Genomic DNA, 16,591 nt, shown 5'->3' with positions numbered 1-16,591 from the left:
TATCCAATGGGGAAATTTTTTTTTTCATTTTTTGAAGTAAAAAACAATTACACCTTTTATGAAGAAGCAATAAATAATAAAAATAAAATAAAATCTTCAAAAATATTTTGTAAAAATAGCTTGAAAATTTATTTATATTTTCCAAAGGCCGAACTTTAATAGATTTAAACATGTTATGTGACTAATAATAGAATATTTACGATCGACCCAACCGTTAAAACTAGTTAAACTAGTTTACTCAAACATAATCACTTCAATAGGTTAATAATCGATCATTTTTTAAAATACTACACTAAGAGGGACAATTTGCCATTTCAAATAGTTTATTCTCTAATTTAATGCAATTTGGCAGGTCAGTCTCCAAAGAGATATCTCTAAATATAGGAATAAAAATAATAATCCATGTTTGGGAACAAATGAACTCAGGTTATTATGTTACACCATGTTACACCTAATATGTGCTTTAAGGGAATGTTCAAACCCATCATTGTAAAAAGAAGATAAGTTTACTAAATTACTCATTTTAAAAAAATATTAACAAAAATAACCAACTTCTAAATTTAATATAAAAAATATCCAACTTTGACCGATCAACTACACATGTTTACAGTTCAATGAATTAATGTCATCTCATCTGATACGTCATCACATCGTCATATCATCAAACATGTGTACGATGTGTCATATTGACACGCCATCAATGCATCGTGTCGACATACTTTTTTTTTCCCTTTTTCATTTTATTATTTATTTAAGTTTTTTTTAATTTAAAAATATTTTAAAAACATTAATTTCTGGTTTTGAAAATCTTATACATTTCATTACCTTCTATTTAATACAATAAAATACAAAATTTGTTTATTAATTATTTTTATTTAATACCTTACATTATCAATTTAAGATATTATTTAACTAAATACAATATTTTATAAAAATTTATTTTTTTAAAATCTAATTTGTTGGTGCATATTTTATCATCTTCTTTTTATAATAAAAAATTTAATTTGTATATTAATTAATTAAAATATATTCTAATCTATTTAACACATTTCATTATTGATTTAAGATTTTTTTTAAAAAAAGATATATTTAATTAAAATAAATTGAAGGTAATGAAACGTGTACCGATAAATAAGATTTTGAAAAACTAAAATTATTTTTTAAATAAAAAAATATCTTAAATTGTTAATGAAGTGTGTTAAATAGGTAAGAATATGAATTTGTAATTAATTAATATAAAAAATTATATTTTTTTATTTTAAAAAAATCTAATAAAATATGTACCAACAAATAAGATTTTCAAAATATATTATTAAATTAATTAATTAATTAATAAGTTGGTTATTTATATTAATATTTTAAAAAAATTAAGTAATATAATAAAATTCCCTCCATATTCCATGCTCCAAAGAAAATCCAATGGAAGTGGGGGGACAAGTCAACGTCTGGAAGCCTTAGCATAGGCTGCAGGCTTCCTGGAACCTTCATGGGAATAAAGTTTTCTTCGATTCTTTGAATAACTCCACCAGCCCACGCCGTGTCTTCCCAACTTAATTGTCCTAAGTGGAATGGAAAGAGACAAGCGCTAACGAGTGCACTAGAGCTTTTCTCCACAACTTTTCTTCTCTTTTGTCCATTTCGAAGCAAGATTGAATTGGCGATACTATCCCGAGAAGGAAAAGTGAAAGTGAAAATGAATGTGAAAGTGAACGTGAACGTGAACGAACTAGTGAAATTGAAATAGAAAATAGCTTCATGTCTCTAAAATTCAAGTGGCCGGCAATAACATCGGTTTTACGCCGAGGATCGTTAACATAAATGGGTTTTGTTCTATAATATATAATTTACATTGAAACAATGCCAATCAAGAAAGAGATGGCTAATTGTTTTCTAATGATAATTTAAAGAGGGAAGGCCTTGTGGGTTTCTTCAATCTGTAAATTCCTAGGAGAAGTTCCAACCTGGGTCATGGCTCCCTCCAAGTCTTGTTTGCTTGAGCTGTCATTTTGGGGACGGCAAAGACTAAGTTCAGTTTCTTGCAAGGGCTTGGAATAGGAAGCATTAATAAACCTACATAATGAAGCATATCGACAAACACCAACTGGTACGTTGGCATGTCTTGACTTGTTTTTATCAACTCTTAAGTGACTTGTCCCACATTGTTTACTCATCTTCAACCTAAGCTTTGCCTGATTTCTCATTTTCTTATATCTTAATCCACTCATATTGTAGGCTTAAAGTGGCATTTTCCTTTTCTTCTTCTTTTAATTCATTGAAATTAAGCCTACTACAATATTTGCATGGGTCATGTGAGTTGATGTCACAAGTCCAACTCATCGAAAAGTCTGGTAAGCAAACAAGGAGGTAAGTTGAACCTTTTGAAAATTGTGGAAGAGTTAAAAGGGTTTGTTAGGGTTTGGAATGTGTTAGGTGGGTAAAGGGGGTTATGTTAAGTTAGTTTACCTGTATTACAACAATTTGATTTCTAAATGTATCATGCAAAGGGTTGCTTAGAAGAGTCATCTTGTGTGTGTCCTTGAGAGAGCACTAGAAGGATTTGTCATTTATTTTTTCATGTGTGAAAGCAAAGAACAACATAAGGAGCAAAATAATGTGATGAGTCACCATCATTTGTTACAATGCAATTTTCTTGTACTAAGTAGGGCATCATGATGTGATCTTTCTAGGGATACAATAATCTTTTCTTCACCCCTTAAAAGGGTTTCAACACGAATAATTCAATTCAATTGTAGCATTATAAAAACTTGGATGAGACCAGATGGGGTTGAATTAGTAGAGACTTAGAAATAGGTCAAAACACAGTTGACTAGGTCGAGTTTACTTATTTAATTGGTGAATTGGCGAGTTAGTCAAGTCTTGTGACTAAGGTAGCATGTGGAAAACAGGGAAGTTGGTTGACCATGGCTCAATCAGACTTGGTCACCTTGTCAAGTCAATGACTATCGTGTTTGACAATAAATCTGACATCAAATAATATAAAAATAAGTTTTATAAATTTGACATTGCTCACTTGTCCTTGTTTTTAATTTTTTCTATTTTTAAATTTCTTAAAGAGTTCAATTCTATATAAAATTAAATTCCATTTTTTAAACTGCTAGGTAAACTTTTTGGTCCACTTTGGGACAACAATTTAATTATTTATTTTTCTTATTTTTCAAGTCCAAACTATTTAATTACACAACTTCTAAAATATATTACACCTTTTTGTAGTTTTTTAGATGCATTTTCTTGCACAGAAATATATATATATATAATAATTTTGATGTTTTTATGTGCATAATGACATTTTTAAACATGAAAATGATGGTACTATTTTGGGTAGCCAAAAGAACCACAAGAATCAACAATTAGGCAAATTTTGACTTAACTCGAACTTCACCAATTAAGATTAGGGGTGGCAAATTTGTACCCCCGAAGCCATTAAGACTGCTTGTGGTAAAATTTGACTTAATGTGAACGTGATCCATTTTATTTGATCTGATTAATAATTGAGTTAGGTTTGGTAGCCATCAAACTCAAATTTCATGGCTTAGTTTTCATTAAGTAGAAGAAAGGAAAAATGACAAGCACTAAAACAACCATGAACAAGTTCTACTGCATGAAATAACAAAAACACACAATTGTCGGTTTTCTCAATTATCATTTTATCCTACATTGTTTTTGTTCATAAATCAATCATGAATAAAAAAGAATATACAAAAATATGGGAATTTTTTAACAATAAAATAGATAAATTGGAAAATACATTTTAGTAGACCTAATAATATAATATTTTACTAAAAATTGACATAATATATTATTATTATTATTTAACATTGTATAGCTAATTTTAGGACGAGGTCTATAAGATCTAAATGACAATATTTATTCAATTTGTTGGCCGATTGTAGCCTATGTTGTCTTCCTCTATTTGGTTTCTTTCAATTTGCCTCTTCGCAGCTCGCATCTTTGCAAGAAAAGCTTCAAGCTCATTGACATTAGAATTGTCGTGAAGCTTCCTACCCTATTAGAGCAAAACAATCTCTAGTATCTCATTACTGATTGGGGAACAATATCTTCATTTGCCTGAGACTTTCCACAAGAGCTGTTTTTAATTTACCCTGTCAAACTTTAGAAAGACAATCCCCATTGAAGTTTTCTGCAGTTTGAACATTGTTGAAGAAGTTTTTTCGCCTTTTACACAATGCTCCTTGTAGCTTAGCACCCATCACTAAGTGTCCATGAGATCTCCATTACTAAACCAATCATGATAGGTGCCAAGTGATCGGTTTCGTGATTGGTTTGTTCCAAGAAATTCCTTCATCCACTAATACAAAAGATCTGTATGCCCAACTATTACTAATTGTAAACTACATTACAGAATTAACGGTATTTAATTTTAATAAACAGTCCATAGTGGGGAAGTTTTCCTTTTGGTATGGCTACTGATTCGGCTACAACAAATTTTCATCAATAGTGACAATGAACTAATATTGATTAAGGAACAGTAAACATTTGTTTAAAACATAAATTCTTAAACATCAGATGATAACAATTGTGTGTAAAGAACAATATTAGAGAGAAGATAAACAAATCAAAAATTAGGAATGAATTTGAAAAGTGGATCGGCAGACAGGGCAAGTTAGACTTCTGATCAACCAAAACGCAATGCAATTTCTATAAAAAACATGCGAGCATGGCATCTCCACAACCACTTATTAGCTCCTCTAAACTCGTTTATACAAACACAACAATACTCTTCCTCACCCATCTCATTGTCCACCTTCGGCATCAGAAGTACTTTTACTGCAGCCAAAGAGAAAGAATCATTAACACTCGGCGTCGGCAATACTTCTTCTATAGTCGTCTCTTGCACTTCTATATCAACGTCGAACTACGAGGACGCTTCAGACACCGTCGACTGGTGCTAAAAAGACTAAAGTTTGTCAACAACGCAATAGTGCGCTTCCATGATAAAGTTAAAGTGGGAAAGCATGGAGTTGACGACCTGGTACCAAGCAATCGGAGAAGACACAATCGCGTAGTCTAAATCGAAGCGAGTGTATTCGGAGGAAGCGTTTTGTTATGATCCTGGGTTAAGTACTTGGCTTTACGCTACCTACCAGGCCGGTTTTTTTGGTAGAATTGTCTAAGTGTTTAACATTTGGTATCAAAGCCACTAACTCTTCGAATCCTAGAGGGGTCGACCTCGCGGTGTCGCTGGGGTGGGTCGTCGCTAGAGTGGGCCGTCATGATGTTATGGGACATCCTGGTTATAGGTTTGGGTTAAGTATCTATGTCTTCCGCACCTAACAGGTCGATCTTTTGGGTAGTATTGGCTAGGTGCTTAACATTTGGTATCAGAGCCGACCCTCAGTCGCGAGTTCGATTCCCGGCAACGCTGTAGAGGCTGGATTTAAATACTGGTAGGCCGTAGGATAAAAACTCGGGTCGGGCATGTGTCGCTGCATCGCGCGCAAAGGCTGGATTAAAATACAGGTAGGTCGTAGGATAAAAACCCGGGTCGGGCCTGTGCCGTTGCGCCGCCGTGGTCATCGGCTCGCAAAGGGGGGGTGTGATGTTATGGGACATCCTGGTTATGGGCCTGGGTTAAGTATCTATGTCCTCCGCTCCTAACAGGCTGGTCTTTTGGGTAGTATTGGCTAGGTGCTTAACATTCGTTGTTAGGATCCTCACGAGTCATGGATCTTGTCACCCTCCTCTCTTCTCTTCCTTCCATTACCTTGCTTGACGTTGAGATGGAATGAGGGGTTGAAGGGAATTGATTTTCGGAAAGGAGAATTGGGGGAAAAACGGAAGAGAGCTTGAAGGAGCTCTTGACCTATTTATCTAAATTACGTTAACTAAAGTGAACTCAATTCATAATCTTCATTACCCTAGCCGTCCCCTTAAATAGGGTGGAGGACGTCCAAAACCCTAAAGACCTCTTGGGTCAATGGTTCAAACCAATAAATGCTAAACCAACCCAAACCAAAGACAAAACCAAACCAAGAAACAATTACATGGAAATTGAAAAACACATTCATTAATTCATACGCCTGTTGGTAACTCGTGATGCTATAGAGTCCATAACATCACCCCCCTCCTGGAGAAAGAGCTTGTCCTCAAGCTCGAAAGAAGGATATAAAAGTCGAAATGCTGATAACGGCTCCCATGTGGTGTCACTAGGATCGGCATCTGCCCACTGGACTAGAATTTCCCAATCCCCTTGAATGTGGCGTGCTTGTATTACCTGAGCCGGAAGAGAAAGGACTCTGCCCTCATGTAGTGGCGGCAGTGGAGTGTGCAGTAGGGGCGAGTCACCCTGGAAGGGCTTCAATTGGGAGACGTGAAATACATTGTAGATCTTTGCTTCCGGTGGTAGCTGCAAGCGGTATGCCACGGGCCCAATTTGGTCCAATATCGGAAATGGACCATAATATTTTGGAGACAGCTTATGGCGCTTGGCTGCAGTCAGGGACAGCTGGCGGTAGTGTTGAAGCTTTAACTACACATAGTCGTCAGGGCAATAAGATGCCTCCCGGTGCTTCTTATCATAAAAGCATTTCATAGAGTGTTGGGCTGCCTGCAGATGTGTACGTACCTCAGTGAGCATAGCGTCTCGTTCAGCTAATGCTTGGTCCAAAGTGACGACTTTGGATGCCTCCGGTTCATATGGTAACAAACGAGGTGGATCTCTGCCATAAACAACCTTGAAAGGAGTAGTACCCAGTGTTGTGTGGTAAGATGTGTTATAGCAAAATTCTGCCAATGAAAGCCATTTCACCCATCTTCTAGGTCCGTCTCCCACAAAACAACAAAGATACATTTCAATCGTGCGATTGACAACCTCTGTTTGGCCGTCCGTTTGTGGATGATAGGCAGACGAAAATGCCAATTGGGTGCCCTGTAATTTGAATAATTCCTTCCAAAAGAGACTTGTAAAAATGGCATCCCTGTCACTGATAATGGATGAGGGAATTCCATGTAATCGGACAATGTTGTCCATAAATAATTATGCGACCTGAGCAGCAGTATATGGATGCGCCAAAGCAAGGAAGTGCCCATATTTTGAAAACCGATCAACGACTACGAATATCACGGATTTACCTGATGAAATGGGAAGACCAGCAATAAAGTCCATGGAAATATCAGACCAAATTTGAGATGGTAGTTGCAGAGGTTGCAATAGGCTGACTGGACTTAAAGATTCGGCCTTGTTTCTTTGACAAATCTGACAAGCAGCTACATAATCAACAATTGTGTTCTTCAAGCCCTTCCAGTAAAAGTCCCGACTGATGCGGAAATATGTTTTCTGTCGACCCTCATGTGTGCTATCATGGATAGAGGACAGGATGGTGTGAAGAAGTGGGGATGTATTATGCAAAAAAGATCCTATTTTTGTAGAGAATGAGACGATCCTGAATCGTCCAATGCGGAGCAGTTGTCCCCTGTTGAATATCTTGATATAATGACACAAGATTCAGATATTGATTTACTTCCTCACGAATAGAATCTAATAGCAGTGCACGTGGGTGACTGATAGAATAAATTTGAGTGGCGGAAATATCCCGACGTGATAAGGCATCAACCCCCAAATTCGAACTACCTGGCTTATAATGAACCGTAAAATCGAAGCCTATGAGTTTAGTTAACCAATGTTGTTGTGGGGATGTGGTGACGCGCTGTTCAAGAAGATACTTGAGGCTGCAATGATCTGTACGAATGAGAAACGGTCTTCCCCAAAGATAAGGTCGCTAATGTTGGACAGCTTTGGCTAACCCAATCAATTCCCTCTCATATGCAGCTAACTTATGGTGGTGTTGTCCCAACTGACGACTGAAATAAGCAATGGGGTATCCCAATTGTTGTAACACTGCCCCTATACCTCCCCCGGAGGCATCACATTCCACCACAAATTCTTCCTCAAAATCTGGTAATTGTAGGACTGGCGCAAAAAAGACTAACACATAGTGGCGCAGAAGTGATGAAAAGACCTCATTCATGAGGGCCTGAAAGGTGGATGGTGCATTGGAGAGACCGAAGGGCATGACGAGGAACTCGAAATGACCGTGATGTGTGCGGAAGGCAGTCTTCTCCACATCCGCCTGGTGAACTCGTATTTGATGATAGCCCGATTTCAAATCTAATTTGGTAAAAATTGTAGCACCATGTAACTCATCCACTGTGTGCAAGTTGAGTTGCCTATAGTCGACACAAAATCTCCAAGATTTATCTTTTTTACGTACAAGTAACATTGGTGAGGAGAAAGGAGATCGACTGGGCTGGATCACACCCTGAGCGAGCATATGCATGCACTGTCGTTCTATTTCATCTTTCTGGATATGCGGGTAACGATAAGGCCGCACCACTACTGGATCAGTTCCCAACTTTAAACGAATGCGGTGATCGCAATGACGCACTGGTGGTAGACCTGTAGGGTCATTAAATAAATCCGCAAATGTTGTAAGTAAAGGAGCTAACTGATCATCACCCGTGTGTTGAATATGCAAAGTGTGAAGTGCGTTAGGGACCTGTGCCACAATGCCTTGTAATGTAATCTGGCCCTGTGGTGCTGAAAATGTCATAGTCCGAGCCTGAAAGTCCCATAACATCGGTCCTAATAACTGGAGCCATTTGACCCCGAGCACCAAATCAAATCCAGCCAATGGAATGACTAGTAAATCTGCCTGAAAGGAATGCTCCTCAATGGTGAAAGGGGTGTTAGCACATAACCCCACGCTAGCAATTTTGGCCCCATTGGCCACTGAAACTTAGAGTCCCCTTTGTTGTTGAATTTCCAATCCCAATTGTTGCGCGGCTGGTTCACTGATAAAATTATGTGTGCTGCCCGAATCAACTAAAGCAAGTAGCATGAGATGATGTAACCTGGCCTTTACCTGCATGGTATTAGAACTACGCAGGTCATGCATGGCATGGAGGGAGAGCTCTGCTTCCTGTTGTACCTCTTCAACAATTTCATTTTCAAGAAGCTCTTCTGAATCTTCTTCCAACAATTCAATACTGAATAAACGTTTACAGGTATGTCCGGGCAGGAATTGTTCGTCACAATTAAAACATAGGCCCTTTGCCTTTCGAGCATCCATTTCCTGTTTAGTCAAAAATTTACGTGGCATAGAGTGTGGAGGCACACTAGTAGCCTGATCTACTCGGTTAGGGGCAGAGGACCCAAAACGTGGACCAGATGCAGTACCTTGTATTTTGTTTTGCCAAAATGATTTTCTTTGTAAAGACTCTTTTAGAACTCTCTGTTTGTGCTCCACAGCCTTGGCATAATTCATTGCTGAGTCCAAATTTGTCGGATCCAGTAATTCCACTTCCAATCTGACTGCCTCTGTCAATCCAACATTAAAAATCTGAACATGTAGGTGAGGAGGAACAAATTCACTAGCTCTGGCCAACCTTTCTTTGAACGTTTTTTGGTAAACCTCTAAGGTGCTGGTCTGTTTGTAGTTGATCAATTCCCCCACTGGGTTGCTGCTAGCTGGAGGTCCTAACCTTAACTGGCAAGCATGTTTAAAGTGCAGCCAATCCTGAATGGAGTGGACATTTCGGTAGTGATGGAACCACATGAGCGCTTCATCGAGCATGTGGTAGGCGGCCAAAGTAACCTTGTCCATTTCCACCGTTTGTTGATGATAAAAGAATTGTTCACATTTCGTGAACCACAGTAAAGGATCTTTAGAGCCATCATATGTAGGAAAGTTAAGTTTAAAGTACCTGGGAACCGTTGATGGTGCTTGTGCGTGAGTGGTCATTGAACCCATTGGTTGGCGCAGGGGTGGATTTGGTGGTGGCGTGAATTGTTGGTGGGGAACTGGTTGTGGTTGAAAATTGGTTGCTGGTGGTGGCGTTGGTGCTTGAAGTGCAGCAAGTTGTCGGAGGATGGATTGTAGAGATGATTCCAGAGTTTGTAAGGTAGTATTGATGTGAGAAATTTCAGTACCTTGAAGAGTGGATCGTTGTTGAAGGTCTGAAAGGACTTGACGTATGTCCTCTAGAGAAGAGGAATCACCGAGGGTGGACCTGTCTGATACCACGTTGTTAGGATCCTCACGAGCCATGGATCTTGTCACCCTCCTCTCTTCTCTTCCTTCCATTACCTTGCTTGACGTTGAGATGGAATGAGGGGTTGAACGGAATTGATTTTCGGAAAGGAGAATTGGGGAAAAAACAGAAGAGAGCTTGAAGGAGCTCTTGACCTATTTATCTAAATTACGTTAACTAAAGTGAACTCAATTCATAATCTTCATTACCCTAGCCGTCCCCTTAAATAGGATGGAGGACGTCCAAAACCCTAAAGACCTCTTGGGTCAATGGTTCAAACCAATAAATGCTAAACCAACCCAAACCAAAGACAAAACCAAACCAAGAAACAATTACATGGAAATTGAAAAACACATTCATTAATTCCTACGCCTGTTGGTAACTCGTGATGCTATAGAATCCATAACACGTGGACGTCGGCACGTAATGGAGGAGTTTATTGAGCGTCGGCTTGTAAGAGCTTGAAGGCAAACTCTTTCTCCAAGGGGTGTATGACGTTATGATCCTAAGTTGAGTGTTTGACTTTCCGTTACCTACCAAGCTGGTCTTTTGGGTAGTATTGGCTAGGTGCTTAACATTTGGTATCAAAGCCACTACTTACGTTGGTAGTTCGAATCCAGGAGGGGGTGACCTAGCGATGTCGCTAAAGTGAACCATCACTAGAGTAGGCTATCATGGACGTCGGCTCGTAAGAACTTGAGGGCAAGATCTTTCTCCAAGGGGTGTGTGATGTTATGATCCTGGGTTAAGTGTTTGGTTTTTCGTTACCTACCAGGCCAATCTTTTGGGTAGTATTGGCTAAGTGTTTAACACGTTTTCGATGGTAGTCAAGAATCCGTCGAGGAGACGTGTCATGCAGAGAATCCTCTCGTTGCGACGGATGGAAATTGAGAAGGTGCACATGTCTGTTGATGGGATGGTGACGAAGGTGAAGGGATCAAGGGAGCGAACCAACAAGAAGGGAGCTCTTGAAGGAGCTGCCATATTGAAACACTGACTAACGGAAGCCATTAAGACTAATATTCTATGGTTATTTATATGTAAAAAATAAAATCCTAATAGGTAGAGGACAACTGAGTTGATTCGAAATAGGAAATTGTTTTGCACTGTAGTTTTGATTTAAAATAAAAGGAAGGTTTGGATGAACTTTTAATCAAAGTTTTCTTTCTTTTTTCCCTTTTATTTGAAATAAAGAGGAAACAGGGAGGACAAAAAAGATAAGTGCGTACTTGTTTGACGTGATGGATGGAAGATCGACCACTGAGAATGGCTCATCGACGGCTCGCGTTGGCCGGACAGATACTATCATTTTTGGGTTGCTGACTTAAGAAGGGTTTTATCAGGCCAGACTTTTGGGTAATATTGGCTATGTGTTTAATATTTGGTATCAGAGCCACTACTTACATTGCGAATTCGAATCCCAGAGGGGGTGACCTAGCGGTGTCGCTAAAGTGAATCATCGCTAGAGTGGGCCGTTGTGGACGTCAGCTCGTAATGGAAGAGCTTGTTCAGCATCGGCTCGTAAGAGCTTGAGGGCAAACTCTTTCTCCAAGGGGTGTGTGATATTATGATCCTGGGTTAAGTATTTGGCTTTCCTCTACCTACCAGGCCAGTCTTTTGGGTAGTATTGGCTAGGTGTTTAACACGTTTTCGATGGTAGTCAATAATCCGTCGAGGAGACGTGTCATGCGGAGAATCCTCTCGTTGCGACGGATGGAGATTGAGAAGGTGCCCATGTCTGTTGATGGGATGGTGACGAAGGTGAAGGGATCAAAGGAGCGAACCAGCAAGAAGGGAACTCTTGAAGGAGCTACCATATTGAAACACTGACTAACGAAAGCCATTAAGACTAATCTTCCATGGTTATTTATAAGTGAAAAAACAAAATCCTAATAGGTAGAGGACAACTAAGCCGATTCAAAATAGGAAAATGTTTTGCATTTTAGTTTCGATTTAAAATAAAAGGAAGGTTTGGATGAACTTTCAATCAGAGTTTTCTTTTTTTTTTCCTTTTTTTTTAAATAGAGAGGAAATAGGGAGGACAAAAAAGATAAGTGCGTACTTGTTCGACGTGATGGATGAAAGATCGACCACCGAGAATGGGTCCTTAGCGGCTCGTGTTGGCCTGATAAATATTATCATTTTTGGGTTGGTGACTTAAGTAGGGTTTTATAACACTGAATATAATAAAAATTAAAAAAAATCTTAAAAATATACAATATTTAATAATTCAATTATATTAATTAATTTAATATATAAAATAAAATTAAAAGTTTCAAGCATACATATTATTTATAAAAATATAAAAAATAATTACTTAATAAAACTCCACAAGGAGAGACTTTCTAGTCCGACACAAAGTTCCTTTGCATTGTCCTTAGTTGGCCAAATTTGTATCGGATCGGTTTCTCTGTCTCACCATATTCATACCTATACATAATTAAAACACGTTTAACTTGACCTAGTTCACAAGAAGAGTCTAGTGCAATGAGAGACTTTCTAGTTTGACACGAAGTTCCTTTGCATTGTCCTTAGCTCACCAAATTTGTACCAAATGGGTTTTCCCTCTCTCACCTTATTCCTATTGAAACATGTCTAACTTGACCTAGTTCACAAGGAGAGTCCAGTGCTTATCTAATAATTTTTTAGTAAAATAAAATATCAAATACAATATTACCATGAAAATTTGCGTTATGCTGAAAACACTACAACATGAACAGTCAAATGCTTATTAAAAAAATATTTATATGGTTTTCGACCCATTTTATCTGAAAATTTTTACCTAAAAATTATTGTCACTAAGATATTGATAAATGGAATAATATATAAAATAACTTGTTCTAGTGTTTATTTATATTAAATATATATTTATACCTTCTTCCCTAATTTTGATGTGAAGGATAAGGGAGTGAACCCGGTTATATTGTCCTATCAACCCGCTAAACCTTGAGACCCGGCGGGTCAAATAGCCGAAATAAAATTAAAAAACAGAAAAAACCTTCTCTTTTACCTTCGCATCACAAACATTTCTTGACCCTTTGAAAGCTCTGAACCTGCAAATTAAGAAACAATCATGTGGATTATAATAACACAAAGCTTGGTGTCCAAAGTTCTACCAGTAGTCATTGCAAGAACAAGATCCATCTTTAAAATGATGGAACCGGTTTCGGTCCCTTACTACAATCTCTCTCTTGTAAACCTTAGATATCATCTTTGTTGCAGAATGGCAATCTGTGCAGACTCTGAGGTTCTTTGATATCCTGATTGTAGTTCCAGCCTCAGTTTTCAGAAGCCCAAAGGCAATAGCCAACTTCTCACTATGGTGAGACACAGACATTTCTTTCTCATCTTCCTCTGCATCTAATCTTGCCTCTGATGTGTTTGGAACAAAACCTTCCAACTTTATCCTCTGAAGCATTTCTTCAATTGTATCATAGATGTCCTTTGACAGAGAATGGTCACTATCTTCAGCAAAGAACTCATGAATCACCCCATCCACCTCAATCATACTACAGCCTGGAGTCTTCTTAATTCCTCTTTCCTTCATCTGTTTTCTCACCTTAAGTGCATCCTCCCACCTGCCCACAGATGCATATATATTTGACATAAGTATATAATCACCGCTATGTCCCGGGTCCAACCTAGAGAGCTGCCTCAATGATTCTTCCCCAATTTCAATGTTTTTGTGAACTTTGCATGCAGCTAACACAGTTCTCCAGACGACGGCGTTAGGTTCAATGGGCATGCCATTTATGAATTGATGTGCCTCAATAATCAAACCGGCTCGAGCAAGAATGTCAACCATGCAACCATAGTGTTCAACCCTTGGTTCAATGCAAAAATCTCTAGTCATAGTATCAAAGAGTCTCTTCCCTTCATCTACCAAACCCATGTGACTACAAGCAGAGAGCACACCTATGAATGTTACATCATTTGGTTTCATTCTAAATTTTTGCATTTTGTGAAAAACTTCTAAAGCTTCTCTTCCTCGTCCATTACTGGCCAAACCCAGGATTAAGACTGTCCAAGACAATACATTTTTCTGGGGCATCTGCTCAAATACCTCCAAGGAGTTATCTACCAATCCACATTTTGCATAAAAATCCATCAAGGCAGTTCCTAGATTAACAGTTAGTTTCAACCTTTTCATCTTTGTGTAGAAGTGAACCCATTTGCCAGTTTCAAGAGCTCCAAGAATGGCACATGAAGCAAGAACACTGACCATTGTTACTTCGTTCGGTTCAATGTTAGCCATTTGCATTTCCTTGAACAATGCAAGAGCTTCCCTGCATCTATTTGATTGGCTATAACCTGATATCATGGCCGACCATGCAACAACATCTCGTGTAGTCATTGCATCAAACAATTGCCTAGCAGTATCGATCTGACCACATTTGGCAAACATGTCTACAAGGGATGTAGTTAAAATCTGGCTTCTCTTTAACCCGTTTTCCTCCATGTATCCATTAACCCATTCTCCAAGATCTAAAGCAGCCAATCTCCCACATGCAGTCAAAACGCTGATCAAAGTAACCTCGTCGAAAGCAACTCCAGTACTCCGCATTTCACAAAACAACTTGACCACTTCCTCCCACTCTCCCGTCTCCGTATACCCAGATAACAGAGAGTTCCAAGTGACAATACTCCTATCTGACATTCTCTCAAACAGCCTACGGGCTTTGTCAACCTTCCCACAACCCGCATACAAACGAATTAAACTGTTCCCTGCAAACACGTGTATCCCAAAACCAAATTTCTCCAGAAGGGCATGAATTTGTTCCCCTTCTTTGAGCGCCTGAACTCTAGAGCAGGACTTCAATACGCAGGGAAAAGTGTACTTGTCGGGGTCGACTAAATCCTCGCGCATTCGTTTGAAGAGTAAGATAGCTTCCTGGGGGCGTTTTCTCGAGGTAAAAGCTCTTATCATGATATTATAAGTGGCGGGAGTAGTTTCTTCCATTGAGCGAAAGATAGAAAGTGCATGATCAAGGCTCCCTTGCTGAAGAGTTGCAGACGACTCAAGTAGATTTTCAGCAACTCTACGTTTGAGAAAGAGGCCCGTCTTAATTAAATGGGCATGAATCTGGCTCAGATCTCTGACGTTTTTGCAGGTTTGTGACAATGGCGTTTTTGGGTCGCGGAGAACGTCAGAGAAGCTGATGGCAGAGATGGAGGAATGTGTATCCGCCGGTGACATTGTCTTAGTTGGCAGAACCGAGGGAGTGAGGAACATCCTTGCAGGCCGCTGATCAACATTGTGTGAGGTTTAGAATCATGAACTTATATAACAATATATCAATCAAGAAAGAGAAAGAGGAAATTCTACAAAATAAGACCTTACTTATATCATTTGAGAATAAACTTCAAATATTTTAAACTCTCCGACTTTAACCAAGATTACGATTCTTCGGCCTTTGTTTCCATGAACCAACCCAAGTTTCTCCCATTCGGACCCAATTCAGACCTAGTAATATAATAATTTTCTAAAAATTGACATATATCATTATTGTTGTGATCTGGTTTTTTTTCAAGTTCATTGACATTAGAACTGCCGTGAAGCAGTGCATAGTGGGGAAGTTTTCCTTTTGGTATGGCTACTGATTCGACTATAGCAAATTCTTGTCAATAGTGATAATGAACTAATATTGATTAAGGAACGGTAAACATTTATTTAAAACATAAATTCTTGAACATCATAGGATAACAATTGTGTATAAAGAACAATATTAGAGAGATAATGAACGAATAAAAAATTATGAATGAATTTGAAAAGTGGATCGGCAGACAGGGCATGTTGGACTTCTGATCAACCAGGAAGCAAGGCAGGCTCTATGAAAAATATGTGAGCATGGCGTCTCCACAGCCACCTTATTAGCTCCTCCAAACTCGTTCATACAAACACAGCAAGACTCTTCCTCACCCATCTCACCGTCCACCTTCAACTTCAACCCTCGAAGAAAAGCTTCCAACGAGAAAGAATCATTAGCACTCGGTGTCGGAAGTACTTCTACAGCAGCCAAAGAGAAAGAATCGTTAGCTCTCGGCATCGGCAGTACTTCTTCTATAGCCGACTCCTGCACTTCTATATCAATGTCAGACGCTTCAGATGTCGCCGACTGGTGCCGAAAAGACTGAAGCTTGTCAACAACGCGGTAGTGCGCTTCCGTGCCAAAGTTAAAGTGAGAAAGCATGGAGTTGACAACCTGGTACCAAGCAATCGGAGAAGACATAACCGCAGGGTCTAAATCGAAGCGAGTGTATTCAGAGGAAGTGTTTTCGGTGGCAGTCAAGGATCCGTCGAGGAGACGTGTCATACGAAGAATCTTCTCGTTGCGACGGATGGAGATTGAGAAGGTGCCCATGTCGGTTGATGGGATGGTGACGAAGATGAAGCGATCAAGGGAGCGAACCATCAAGAAGGGAGCTCTTGAAGGAGCTGCCATATTGAAACAATGACTTGACTTAAGCTATTAAGACTGATCTTCCATTGGCTATTTATAAGCAAAAAATAAAATCCTAATAG

At 38.9% G+C, this 16,591-nt stretch overlaps 2 protein-coding genes across 2 annotated transcripts; both read right to left on the bottom strand.

The window, feature by feature from the left end:
* Positions 1-13,074: 13,074 nt before the first annotated feature.
* LOC137963719 (pentatricopeptide repeat-containing protein At1g08070, chloroplastic-like) lies at positions 13,075-15,356 on the bottom strand. Its single transcript, XM_068810889.1, has one exon. The coding sequence runs from the start codon at positions 15,299-15,301 to the stop codon at positions 13,181-13,183; it is 2,121 nt and encodes a 706-aa protein (XP_068666990.1). The 5' UTR covers positions 15,302-15,356; the 3' UTR covers positions 13,075-13,180.
* A 465-nt stretch (positions 15,357-15,821) lies between these two features.
* Positions 15,822-16,511, bottom strand: LOC137962130 (uncharacterized). Its single transcript, XM_068808854.1, has one exon. It carries the CDS (start codon positions 16,509-16,511, stop codon positions 15,822-15,824), a length of 690 nt encoding a protein of 229 aa, XP_068664955.1.
* Between the last annotated feature and the right edge of the window lie 80 nt (positions 16,512-16,591).

Source organism: Aristolochia californica, unplaced genomic scaffold (assembly GCF_029961685.1).
Source record: "Aristolochia californica isolate CCGP_79_NKW_82.1479 unplaced genomic scaffold, dmAriCali1.0.hap1 SCAF_4, whole genome shotgun sequence".
NCBI lineage: Eukaryota > Viridiplantae > Streptophyta > Magnoliopsida > Piperales > Aristolochiaceae > Aristolochia > Aristolochia californica.
This window is presented reverse-complemented; position numbering and strand designations above follow the sequence as displayed.